The 12,521-nt window shown below is 39.2% G+C and overlaps 1 protein-coding gene across 6 annotated transcripts in view; it reads right to left on the bottom strand.

Annotated features, from left to right (window-relative positions):
* The window catches only part of satb1b (SATB homeobox 1b), a 175,286-nt gene that overhangs the window by 75,317 nt on the left and 87,448 nt on the right, over positions 1–12,521 (bottom strand). For 5 of the 6 annotated variants that reach the window (XM_057834421.1, XM_057834417.1, XM_057834420.1 and 2 more), the window contains exons 6-7: positions 7,007–7,118; positions 3,311–3,388 (exon numbers count right to left, since the gene is read on the bottom strand). In XM_057834421.1, coding sequence (XP_057690404.1) covers positions 3,311–3,388; positions 7,007–7,118 — 190 coding nt within the window. The remainder of the gene's footprint in view (positions 1–3,310; positions 3,389–7,006; positions 7,119–12,521) is intronic. The other variant, XM_057834422.1, reaches the window with a different exon arrangement.

Raw genomic sequence — 12,521 nt, 5'->3', positions numbered from 1 at the left:
ACACCTGTCCACAACTTCAGTCAGTCACACTCCAAACTCCACTATGGCCAAGACCAAAGAGCTGTCGAAGGACACCAGAGACAAAATTGTAGACCTGCACCAGGCTGGGAAGACTGAATCTGCAATAGGTAAGACGCTTGGTGTAAAGAAATCAACTGTGGGAGCAATTATTAGAAAATGGAAGACATACAAGACCACTGATAATCTCCCTCGATCTGGGGCTCCATGCAAGATCTCACCCCGTGGCGTCAAAATGATAACAAGCGTGAGCAAAATTCCCAGAACCACACGGGGGGACATAGTGAATGACCTACAGAGAGCTTGGACAACAGTAACAAAGACTTATCAGTTACACAATGCGCCGCCAGTGACTCAAATCCTGCACTGCCAGACGTGTCCCCCTGCTGAAGCCAGTACACGTCCAGGCCCGTCTGCGGTTCGCTAGAGAGCATTGGGATGATCCAGAAGAGGACTGGGAGAATGTGTTATGGTCAGATGAAACCAAAATAGAACTTTTTGGTAGAAACACAGGTTCTCATGTTTGGAGGAGAAAGAATACTGAATTGCATCCGAAGAACACCATACCCACTGTGAAGCATGGGGGTGGAAACATCATGCTTTGGGGCTGTTTTTCTGTAAAGGGACCTAGACGACTAATCTGTGTAAAGGAAAGAATGAATGGGGCCATGTATTGAGAGATTTTGAGTGAAAATCTCCTTCCATCAGCAAGGGCATTGAAGATGAGACGTGGCTGGGTCTTTCAGCATGACAATGATCCCAAACACACAGCCAGGGCAACAAAGGAGTGGCTTCGTAAGAAGCATTTCAAGGTCCTGGAGTGGCCTAGCCAGTATCCAGATCTCAACCCCACAGAAAATCTGGGGACAGTTGAAAGTCCGTGTTTCCCAACAACAGCCCCAAAACATCACTGCTCTAGAGGAGATCTGCGTGGAGGAATGGGCCAAAATACCAGCAACAGTGTGTGAAAAGCTTGTGAAGAGTTACAGAAAACATTTGGCCTCTGTTATTGCCAACAAAGGGTACATAACATAACATAACAAGTATTGAGATAAACTTTTGGTATTGACTAAATACTTATTTTCCACCATGATTTGCAAATAAATTCTTAAAAATCAAACAATGTGATTTTCTGGGTTTTTTGTCTTCCACATTCTGTCTCTCATGGTTGAGGTTTACCCATGTTGACAATTACGGGCCTCTCTAATATTTTCAAGTGGGAGAACTTGCACAGCTATTGGTTGACTAAATACTTATTTGCCCTACTGTATGCTACATCGAACATAGTGGTGCAATCGTAACCTAATTATATTAGTCCAAGGACACCATGTGGCGGTGGGGGGTAACAGAGGGAAAACAGTGGAGACGGTAAGTAAGTCTGAAAGACACGTGATAGGGCAGGGTGGTATGTACAGAATTCCGGCTAATTTGAGGTGGGAATCCCAGTATTAAGAAAATCTCTAAGTAGTGATAGGTTGATATCCCACTTTATGCTATGCGGACACTTGAATTTGATTGGCTAAAATTGTCTGATTTGATAAAATATTGACTTTAATTTTTTTCCCCCACTATTACACATTATAAAAATAAATTGCCTTCATTCAATTTATTAAACAAGATTGTTTCCACTGGCATGCACAAGAGAAAGGTGTTGTCTGTCCCTTTAACCTTAGTTTTGAAAGCCTATCTTGCTTATGATGCCACAGTTGACAACTAATGACACACATTTGTTTCAACAATGTTCTTTACTGGTAACATCGATTATCTCCGCTGCAGATGACGAACGTTGGCGCCTTTGTCTTAGCACGTGAATGCGGCCTTTTCACGGCAGTACGGGGGCCGCATTCATACGTGAACACCTCCACACTTCGCATTCATACATCTCCGATAATAAAAAAAAAAAAAAAAAAAATTGAAGCGACGTATGTTTCAAGCAGATGACGGAGATTAAAAACACATGGACCTACTCCAAAAATACCCACGAGCGTCGCGCCCGTTTCTCGACTGTCAACTGGGACAAAACGAGCAGCCCAGACGTGTCTATTGAGTCTATCAAAAACAAATGATAACGGGAAGGGGGGTTAAAATGGGTTAGTGGGAGGAACAAAAAAAAAAAATCATCTTGGTAATAATCATGTCTTCTTTTCCCCGTAATCCCTGCCATTGGGGTCTGTGATGGTATGACTTGTATGTGAATGCGTGCGTGTTAGTGCTGGGGGGCATCGCCATGCAAATTGAATAGAGAAGAGGAGGAGGAGGTGGTCCTCGTGTGGAATGGTGCCACAAAAGCGCCCGGGATTAAAGGCACAATGGGAACGTGATGTGGCCCGCGGGGGTGACAGAGGGAATAAGGGGGGTGAGGTTACGTGAGAAGTGAGTAGGAATGGGAATTGATAAGCCAATTAGCGATTACGATTCCATTACCGATAATGCTGTAAACCACGGGTTATAATCAAAGTTTTGTTTGGAGGTAAAATACTATTTTCTAAAGAGATAAAGTGGATTTCTTTACATTTCAATTCCAACATAGTGGTGCCTTGAGGCATGAGTTGCTATACTTATATATCAAATAATCTTCCCCATTGAAATGAGTGGACAGACCAGTAACCTGTTCCTTTGTTCTAACCTAACCACGATAAAAGTTAGTTTAAGCAAAAATTGTGAATTTATAATATTCTATCGGTACTTAATTCTTGTTTTAAATACACGTGTCATTTGTTTTCTGTTGACTTTGGCAACAGGAGGTGGCTTGAAGCCAACCCTTTATATGTCAAGTGACTATTTGACTATTATATTTTATGATTGAAATTTAAAATTATTGGATATATTAATTAATAAATTCATCAACCAGAAAAATGGGGACAAAAATGCACAAACCCTTAAACCCCATAAAGAGTGCCTAACTGCTGTTTGTTGTTAAATGAGTAATCAGGGATTTGAAAACCAGGACCTTCCAAGAGTGAGCCAGAAATGCAAAAGACAAGTGCTTATATGCCTATAATTGCACCAATCACTTCCTTTATGTAGTAGTTTCAGCAAAATGAACATTTTCAATGGACTATTTAATTGCTTTAAGTCATGTCGACCAGTCGACCAATTGAAATCCAAAACTGCTTACTGTGCGATACTATTTGTACTCAATTCAAATGCAGTTAATTGCGTTCCAACTCTGTCATTAATTACATTCTTTTATTCCTTATTAAAATTGAGTCACAAGTACTAATTTAAACGCAATGGCCTTCATTTCTAAAGAGTGTCTGCGTGCAAGAATATGTGTCAATGTAAAAGGTACCTAGCGCATTAGCACGGGGGCTCTCGCGTAGGACACATGTGCCCAGGTAGCCCTCCAGCTGAGAAGATTGGCGGATGCCTACACAAAAACAGAGCAGCATGGTAAGGACAGAAGAAGAAACAGAGTTTAATATGCCAGAAAGCGCATCAATGACTGACAGCTGCGCAAGGTATTGCGCAATGCTACGCTATGCAATCAATGTTTACGAGTGGGCGTTCTGGAAAGGGTGTGCCGAATAATGGTTCTGCGATGCAGAGCTGACGGGTCGGTTTAAATGAGCTGAGCTGTCATCGCAAACAAAAAGAAGATTAAGGCTAATATCTTAATGTCATAATGTTGTATATTTATTAAAAAATGAAAAACGAAAAAAACTGCCAGTGATGCCCCTATCTTGAAATCAGGGACGATTTAATCTGCCTTAATAGGCTTAAATATTATGAAAAATAATAAATCTGTTAATGTTATCCCAGCAATCAGGAATTTTTCAAATCGCAGCTGTCAGCAAAAGAACTTATTATGACAATTCTGTCATTTTTAGTTTCCAATACATACTCATGTAGAGTAGACAATTGCGTGAGTCCCTCTGATCAGAGTCACAAATGAGTTGCAAGTCATTTGGCCCGAGTAAGCCCTAAACAAGCCAAAAATCTTTTCTCTTGGAGGAAAGTCAGTCCAAGTCACAAGTTTGTCGGGTCGAGTCGAATCAAGAGGTTATATAGGATCAAGTCGAATTGAGTCATGAGTTTATGTCGAGTCAAAAGTTTGTCAAGTCGAGTTGCATCAGATCACACTTTTCACTGTGCCATGTATGACAACAATTAAAAAAAATCTGTAAATACTTTGCACTGCTCATGGTGAGACAATGATTCCCATCCAAGTTGTGATAACCGCCTCCAACTCATGCTTTTTGCTCAAAGTCAAAGTAAACAGCAAGCAATTGGCTAGCTAGAGAATGAGAATCAAAACTGTAGCTTTGTCCTTATACTTTTTGACAGTTGATCTTGAACACTTTCAGAACTGGAAACCTATTTGTAAAAGCTTTCTTTTTATTGTTTTTATTTTTATTTTAATTGATCCCCCCCAAAATGTCGTGCCTCTTACTTCAAAGTGATGTGAAACCTTACAGTAAAATAATGTTGTTAAAGCGCACCAGAGTGACCAAAGCATGTACTTATTCCAACAAAACACAGGAGGGTACATTGTCGTGTGCAGTCCCCGCAATGCCAAGCTTGCTTACCACGGCAGCACGTCGGCCGTGAATGAACAACTGAAGCGCCGTCACCCAGGTATGATTTTGGAAGACGACAGGAGACAACAAGCTGGCGGAACAAGTCCATTTAACGTTTTTTTTTTGGTTTTGTTTTTTTTTAATTGAAGTTGCCTTTATGTGGGTCGTACGACAGAGTATTAGGGGCTAATGTAGCTGAAAAAGCAGCTACCTTAGTGCGTTGCCGCTTCCGTTAAAATCAACAATATTGAAAGCATCTTGTGTTTTAGAATCGGTTTAACAAAGAAATCCTTATTATTTTTCTTCATCTACATCAAATTATAATCACTACAAGAATTTATACTAATGCTTCGTTGTAGCTCCCGGTGTAAAGTGCGTAGCGGCTCACAGCTACATTACCCCGACGTAATAATGAAACTTTTTTTTTTTTTCTCGTAGCAATATTACCACTTTAATCTCTTTCTTTTTTAAAAATGTATTTATTTGGCCCGAATACTCTGTCATAGCGTCGTATCAACGTGCTACATTAAGATTTTTTCACGTACTTTACTCCAGTGATACGCGACATTTATTCATCTACTCTGATGGTGCTCATTCTAATGCTGAAAACAATATAGACATATCACAAAATGATAAAGTAAGAATCTTTTGCACTAATTAATGCATCAGCATTTGACCTAATTGCTTATTTGTGATATATTATTGTTATTTATGTGTTTATTTGTACTTTAATAAAGAATTTAAGTGTTCCAAAATGTTTTTGTGAATTAATAATTGTCAACAAAAATTTAATTGCAAGATTAGGAAAAAAAAAAAAAAAGTTCGTTAAAAAAAATTATACTAGTTGGCTAAACCATAACAAAGTCTGCAGACTAATCGGGAGAAAAATAATCATTTAGGACAGCCCTAATGCTGATATTTCACAATACCGCCCTCTGGTTGTCGGACTATAGCAAGTATGACAACCAACCCTTGTGACAACCAACCCTCAATTATAAAATAATTAAAAACTCCCCTCACCAGCTATTCAACAAACAAACAAAAATGAAAACATCACCCTTTATAACAAGACACTCGTGCGATCCATAGACTTGTAAGCTATGGTGGTGTTTCATAGTATAAAATGCCATCTGTTGCATTTACAGCATACTTAAGCATACATACACAAAGAAGGAAAGAGGCGGCATTTTGGTCAGCCTACTATACATACAATGTAACATTAGCCAACATGCAGGTTTAATTCAATATCAATGCGTTAACTGGCGGACAAAGTTCGCCGTGGTGCCATTTTTGTTGTTAATCATGGCATTTCACGTCTTGCATTTGGCCTTTCTGCATTTTTCATCGGAATGGAAGTTTATAAAAGAAAAACTGATTACTCTGTGAACTGCACAACTCGTCATGGCCATAAAAGTCCTCGAGACCCAGGCGCTCATGGTGTCCAGAGCAGCAGATGGGAACCGCTACATGCCAGGGTATGTATGCCTCAAGTTTTCCTAGTCATTTTATATTGTAGATTCATTGCCTTTCAAGGCGATATGAGTCTCAGGACCTCCTAACCCAAGCGAGTCAAGTCCAAGTCTGCGTTTTTTTCCCCCTCCAAGTCCAAGTTAGATTGAAACTGATCCATTTTGCGACTTGAGTTGACTCGAGTCCAATTGCCTGGTGTACGGTATCCCTAAGATTACCTTTAAACAGGATATCTTCTTTTGAATATTTTGTGTTAAGAGACTTTCTTGCTTTATTCTGCTTACAGTTTAACTGCCGAGACTCAAGGCCTAATCTCGAATAAGTGTTTATATTTATATTTACCGATTGCCAGAACAAAACAATGGCTTTCCGATATACAGTAATGTAAAACTGTGACATTAAACGTGACGGGAATGTTGGAAAATTTAATGTTATTCCCCTAACTCTATGTGAGTACCTAGTATTTTTTTATTACAAGAATAAATGAAATGAATAACTAAATAAGGGAATCTACTATCAGAATACTTGATGACTTTGATAATCAATTAGTTGATTAATCGTGACAGCCCTAGTCCAAATGCTACACATTTCCAATGATACTTATTGTTGTCCAATCTTAGAAGTTTAAACCCAATCTTTCTTGAAATATTTTTCCCAGCTTTAATTGACCACACAAACCACATTACTGTAGCTTTATATATACTCACGCACATAATTGGACCCAAATGACCGCTAAATAAAAATAAAGGCCTCTGTTTGGATCAAATCAAAGCAACGTTAGCTCAGATGCTAAACGGTGCAGCATAATCTCAAATTATTAGATAACAAGATAAAAATGTGTCGACCGCTTCATGTGACAACAGCGTGACAAAGACATACTTAGTCAGACAACATATTGTATTAGCGTGCGATTGTGTGTGTTTGCGCTTGTAGGACAAAAGTGTGTGTCACTTTTTTTTTGGTGTGTGTAAAAAGCCACCCCGCCCGGTTCTGCTTACCCATCATATCCTTTGTCTTCTTGAAATGTTTATACCAGCGCCCGAATTCTTGACACTTTGCCGCCGACACATTTGCATAGTAAGTGCTGTTGACAATGGAGGAAATCATACTCTGAAAGAGATTGAATGAGAGAGAGAGACAGAGAGAAAAAGACAGAAAAAGAGTAAAACGTTAGTCTGGAGTAAAAAAAAAAATGAAGTGTGACAAAATGTTTGTGAAACATGCAGCACTGAATAATAAAAACACGGGTTATAGATGGTTGGTGGTGGATCCATGCAACTCCTATTTGAAGCACCTAAAGCACTAGGGAATGTCAATTTTTTTTTTTTTTTACTTTTTTTAATACACATTCAGTGCCATGCAATGACCTATTTTTAATACAGTATATCACTTTCATGATAATAGGCAGAGGTGGGTATGAACGTGTTACATTTACAGTACTCCGTTTCATTTACTTGAGTAACTTTTTGAGCAAAATGTACTTCCTAGAGCAGTTTTACCACGCCATACTTTTTACCTTAACTTGAGTAGATTTGTGGTGAAGAAACGCTACGCTTACTCATCTACTTTGTCCACACTAGTTGTTACATTTTTTCTCTTTGTTCTACGTATTAGATTATTTTTTATCAGCGATGCCTTGAGTTACTCTACCAATTTCACCAATAAGACGTCGCTTTAACTAAAACCACCCAAACATTTATAGGTTTTCATATTTTAATGAGGATAACATGCAAACCGTGACAGAAGAGGGAAAAATAAGTGAACCATCTGCCTAAGCAGACTTAAAGAGCAGTTGAAACCAGTTTTTACCAAACAATTTAAGTCAGGTGTGCGACCAATCACTGATGAGTGGTTTAAAGCTGCCCTGTCCACTATAAAACACACACCTGTTAAGAATTGTTTTGATAAGAAGCATTGTCTGATGTGCATCATGGCTCGGTCAAAAGAGCTGTCTGAAGTCCTGTGATCAAGGGTGGGTGGTTTTAGTTAAAGAAGACATTGTTTTTTCATCTGTGTGATTTGAAAAAGATCAGATCACATTTGATGGTGATTTTATGTAGAAATGTGAGAAATTCCAAAATGTTCAGATAATTTTTCATACCACTGTATCTCAGATTTTCCGTGGTCTAACGGTGCCAAATATAAACTGGGAGAGAGATTTCGCGGTAGGAAATATGTTTTCTCCACTAGAGGGCACGCATGCTCTTTAGACAGGTGATATTTCATTTCTGTACATTTTGGTAGTCAGAATTCAATGATTTTGTGTATTTCGAGTAAAATCTTTGGCCACTCTACCCACCTTTGACGATAAGACACAATATTGATTCCCTGGACAACAATATGGTATTTGTTGGGATTACAATGTGTGCTAGGTTTTGCGTTGAGTCACGGGCCTTTGATTTTATTTAATACGAATCGAGGCTCTGAACTTAAATCTATTTGACTGCATCCGCGCCTAACCAACCGCCGTATCGATTCATTGTTACAGCCTTAGGTTTTATGTCTTTTGCATTATTTTTTTTCACACGTGAGGGTTAGGATTATCTAAGGCTGCTTTATTAGTAATTAGGGCTGGCAATAGACGTCAAATCCTTTTTGACCTCTATTTCTTCAATGACATCCCAGGAGTTAATTTATCTTTTGTCCACTGTATAGTCATTCACAAGTGCCATGCAACACAGATGTGAAGCGATTTTTCTGAAACAATGCTTAAAATTGCAGGAAAAAAAACATTAAGCCAATGTTAATACAGAGCAAGCCAACAATCATGAAAACCATATAAAAACATCAAACATGCAGCAGATTGAGTTCAGTACAACAAAGTCAAGTGACACGCAACCTTTTTTTCTTATCAAATGCCACCGAGTTTGTCTGCAGTTTTCTTTTTTGCGCATCTGTTGAACGACGACGAGATCTTTACCTTCAAAACGCCACCACGCAGTCGTTTAATAATAATAATCACGGCAGCTGGCTGGTTTTGAACAATCTGTTGGAAACTCGGACTTGAAGGAAACGGAGGGTCGCGGCGAGCATGTCGGACCCCCTCGTCCTCACCTTCCTCGGAAATGAGCTAGATATACTTTTCCTCTGTGGCGGCTTTTCATTATTAAAATGAATGTTTTAACACCTCACTGGCCTCCGGGTGAATATCAAGGTTGGCGCGGGAGGGGAAGGAAAAAAAAAACACTTTTCTATCGTCATACATATTCAAGAGCGCCCGACCATCTGTTTTCAAATTACAGGTATACACCGTCTTTATCGTTTTCCGTAATGTATGCGCTGGGGGAGGTTGCCGGCGAGCACAGCGAGCGCCGCCGCGACGTTCATGATGCTCTCCGGGAACGATAGGAGATGATCCCTCAACTCCTGACCTTCCAGTAACCTCTTCAGCATATAACACATAAGGGAAGAATGAAAACTAGAGCCAATTCTGTGCAAATTGCATCCACGTAGCCGCTGGTTGAACACTGTTGCTCGACTGCTGACTAAAAAAAAAATTTTTTGAGAACCTAACGTTCCGTTCCATTTTTGGACTATAAGACGTTTTTCATCGTTTGGTTGGTCCTGCGACTTATAGTCAGGTGTGATTTATGAACTGTATGTATGTTGTGTTGTTTAAGCGTGGTGTAGCTGATTGACCATTAATGTCGTGTGCTGACATACTGAACTATTCAGCATATTGTTCTTTACGCTGTTGTTACTATAATAATATGTAACAACTAGAGGTGGGAATCTTTGGGCATCTAACGATTCAATTACGATTACGATTCAGAGGCTACGATTTGATTATAAATCGATTATTGATGACACCACCTCGCCCCCGCTATTAGCTGCTTTTAACGTTTTGTACATTACTTACAAAAACTGTAAACAAAAAAAAAAGAAAAAAAGGCTTAAATAAATGACTATTTCAGTATCAAGTTAACAGTTAAAAACAATACTCAAATCCCCATTCTGTAACTACATTCAATTAATTTAATGTTGTGAATCAACCGTTAAAGTTGTTAAAATTGCTCCCGTTATTCCATAATTTCCCTTTTGTCAACTTTCGACATGTGAAAGTTTTAAAACTATTTTAAAGATAGATTCAAGTCAATATTTTACTGATTTAGGAGTATTTTAGAAAAATTTTAAATTAAAACTTTTATTTTAAAAGTTAATTAGGTTCACTTGGAAGGTTCGCTGCAACAGCCTTGTCAGGGAAGTCTACTGCTTTAAGATGGCGGCCGTTTACTCACGCCCGCATCGAGCTTTCTGTAGATGTGCTGCAAATGCCACCGAGTCTATATTCTAGTCTTATATAAATATGATCTCTACTGTAACATTATGTGGATGTACTTTGTAGCAGCTGTCGGCAGCAGTCAGGTATGTTTTTTTTTTTTTTTTTTTTTTTTTAAATCTCGCGGCATGAGTTGAGCTAGAGCCGTGAGTTGAGCATTGGCATTACCCGAGGGGCTGGGTAATGACAAGCATGATATTTAGCTACTCTCGCTCCGTTCCTCATTGCGTCCCAAAGACCGCGCCGCGCACTGAGTGTGTTTTACTTCCACTTTACTTGACATATTTCAATAATCGGAATTTGGATGTTTGTGAATTGTTCTCGAATCTTTTACAGCTGAATTGCGAATAATCTAAGAATCAGAAATTTCGCACACCTCTAGTAACTACGGTCTTATAATCCAGTCTGACTTCAATGTTTTTTTTCTTCTTCAAAATGCATTTGCATTGGTGCAATTTATACTCGAGGGCGACTTATAGTCCACAAAATACGGTAGGATTACATTTCGGACAAGATGTACAAACACAATTGTCTCCACCCATAGCTCCTTTCAGATTTATATCCCGGTAAATTTCCGTACAAAGTGACACTGTACTTACCCATTTCCATACCTGTCAAGTTGTACGGTTTCGGCGTAATTTGTACAAGTGGGCACTGATTGTTAAATGTGTACGCAGTACGTTCAAAATCTGTACGTTTTTCATGCATTACGTTTTTTTTTTCTCCGTTCGGATTTTGTCACCGTTTCGGCAACGAGACAATGTGCAGTAATAGGTTGGTTGAATGACGTGAGAAGAGTCAGAGACACTGAGAAAGAAGTGCGGGAGTGGGAAAGGGAGCGTTGTGACGGCGTTGCAAACGCGATGCTAGGCTAGGTGGCTCCAATAATACCTGACTGAAGCCGACAGCCTACAAACTACGCCTACATGATGCTATGCTAGATATCACATGCATGTGAACTAGATGCAAAATGATACACTTGCTGGCGTTGGTAAAGAGCCACCATCTTAAAGCAGTAGACTTCTCAGAAAGGCTCTGTTGTAGTGAACCTTCCTAGCGAACCTAAGTAACTTTTTATTTAAAATACTCCTACATCGGCAAAATCTTAACTTGAATCTATCTTTACATGATGAAACAGTTTTAAACCTTTACATGTCGAAAGTAGACAGAAGGGTCAAGTCAACCTGAATTGCGAGCTGAAGTTCAGCCATCAAAAGACATGATAGAATTTGCCAAAAGTGCTAAATACAATTATAACAAAAGTCACTGTTAAATTTTAGTGATCATGATGTAGCTGAAGATATTGATTGTTCTTTGATTGCACTAGATTATATGTGACAATATTACCAATAGATTCATATCATTTTAAAAATTGAGTTTTATTTTTGTTTCATATTGCACGCTATATAAAACGATATAAACGTCACCAATTTGTAAGGGCACATGCCACTATTTGTAAGATTGCCAATGGCCTCGGGTTGACAGGTATGCATGTCATGGCTTTCATACATGGGGAGATATCCCGGGAATAACCAGAGTTGGATACTTTCAGACTTGTCCCGTGTTGGCGACTTGGCGCTCTCACTGCAGGGATGGAGGGGGACGCGATTTTATAACCCGGACATGACGTCATTTTGGGTCGGGATCGGCAATAAAATAAACGAATATTTCCAAAGATGGACGATGGACTGTCTCTTCCTCGGCTCAACGATCCAGTAGCAATTTAATTTTGTTATGTTTCCAGCCTAATTTTGCTATTTTCAGTTTGCCATGTTGATAATTGGGATGTTTGTTTACAGCTTTTCATCTTACTACAAAGAAAGAGGAAATGACGGTTGTCCTGCCATGATACTTACGTCATGAGCCTTTGCGCTGTGACCCAATTCAATGACTGCTTTCACACATGCCGCGTCACGAGTAAGTCCCGGACATTATAGTAGGACGCAACCTGGTAAATGTCCACGTGATCTCAGTGGCAGTCCACCCGGAAAATTGCTTTCACACATAAGGGCTACCCATTTAAATCCCGGGATTTAAACTGTGTTCAGATATGTGTGAAAGGGGCTCATGTAGCAGCTTTTCCACAATTCTGCTGCTCGATTGCCAGCTAGAACTACACTAGACTGTGATAACAATGATTTTTCTAAAGAAAATAGTCCAGTCCAGTCCAAGGAAAGGTCCAAAATAATATTGTGAACTGAATCGATGTGTCATTGTCAATTACTTGAGCATTG

The sequence above is a fragment of the Corythoichthys intestinalis genome, chromosome 4 (genome assembly GCF_030265065.1).
Source record: "Corythoichthys intestinalis isolate RoL2023-P3 chromosome 4, ASM3026506v1, whole genome shotgun sequence".
NCBI lineage: Eukaryota > Metazoa > Chordata > Actinopteri > Syngnathiformes > Syngnathidae > Corythoichthys > Corythoichthys intestinalis.
The sequence above is the reverse complement of the archived record's forward strand: the minus strand, read 5'-3'. Positions and strand labels throughout refer to the sequence as shown.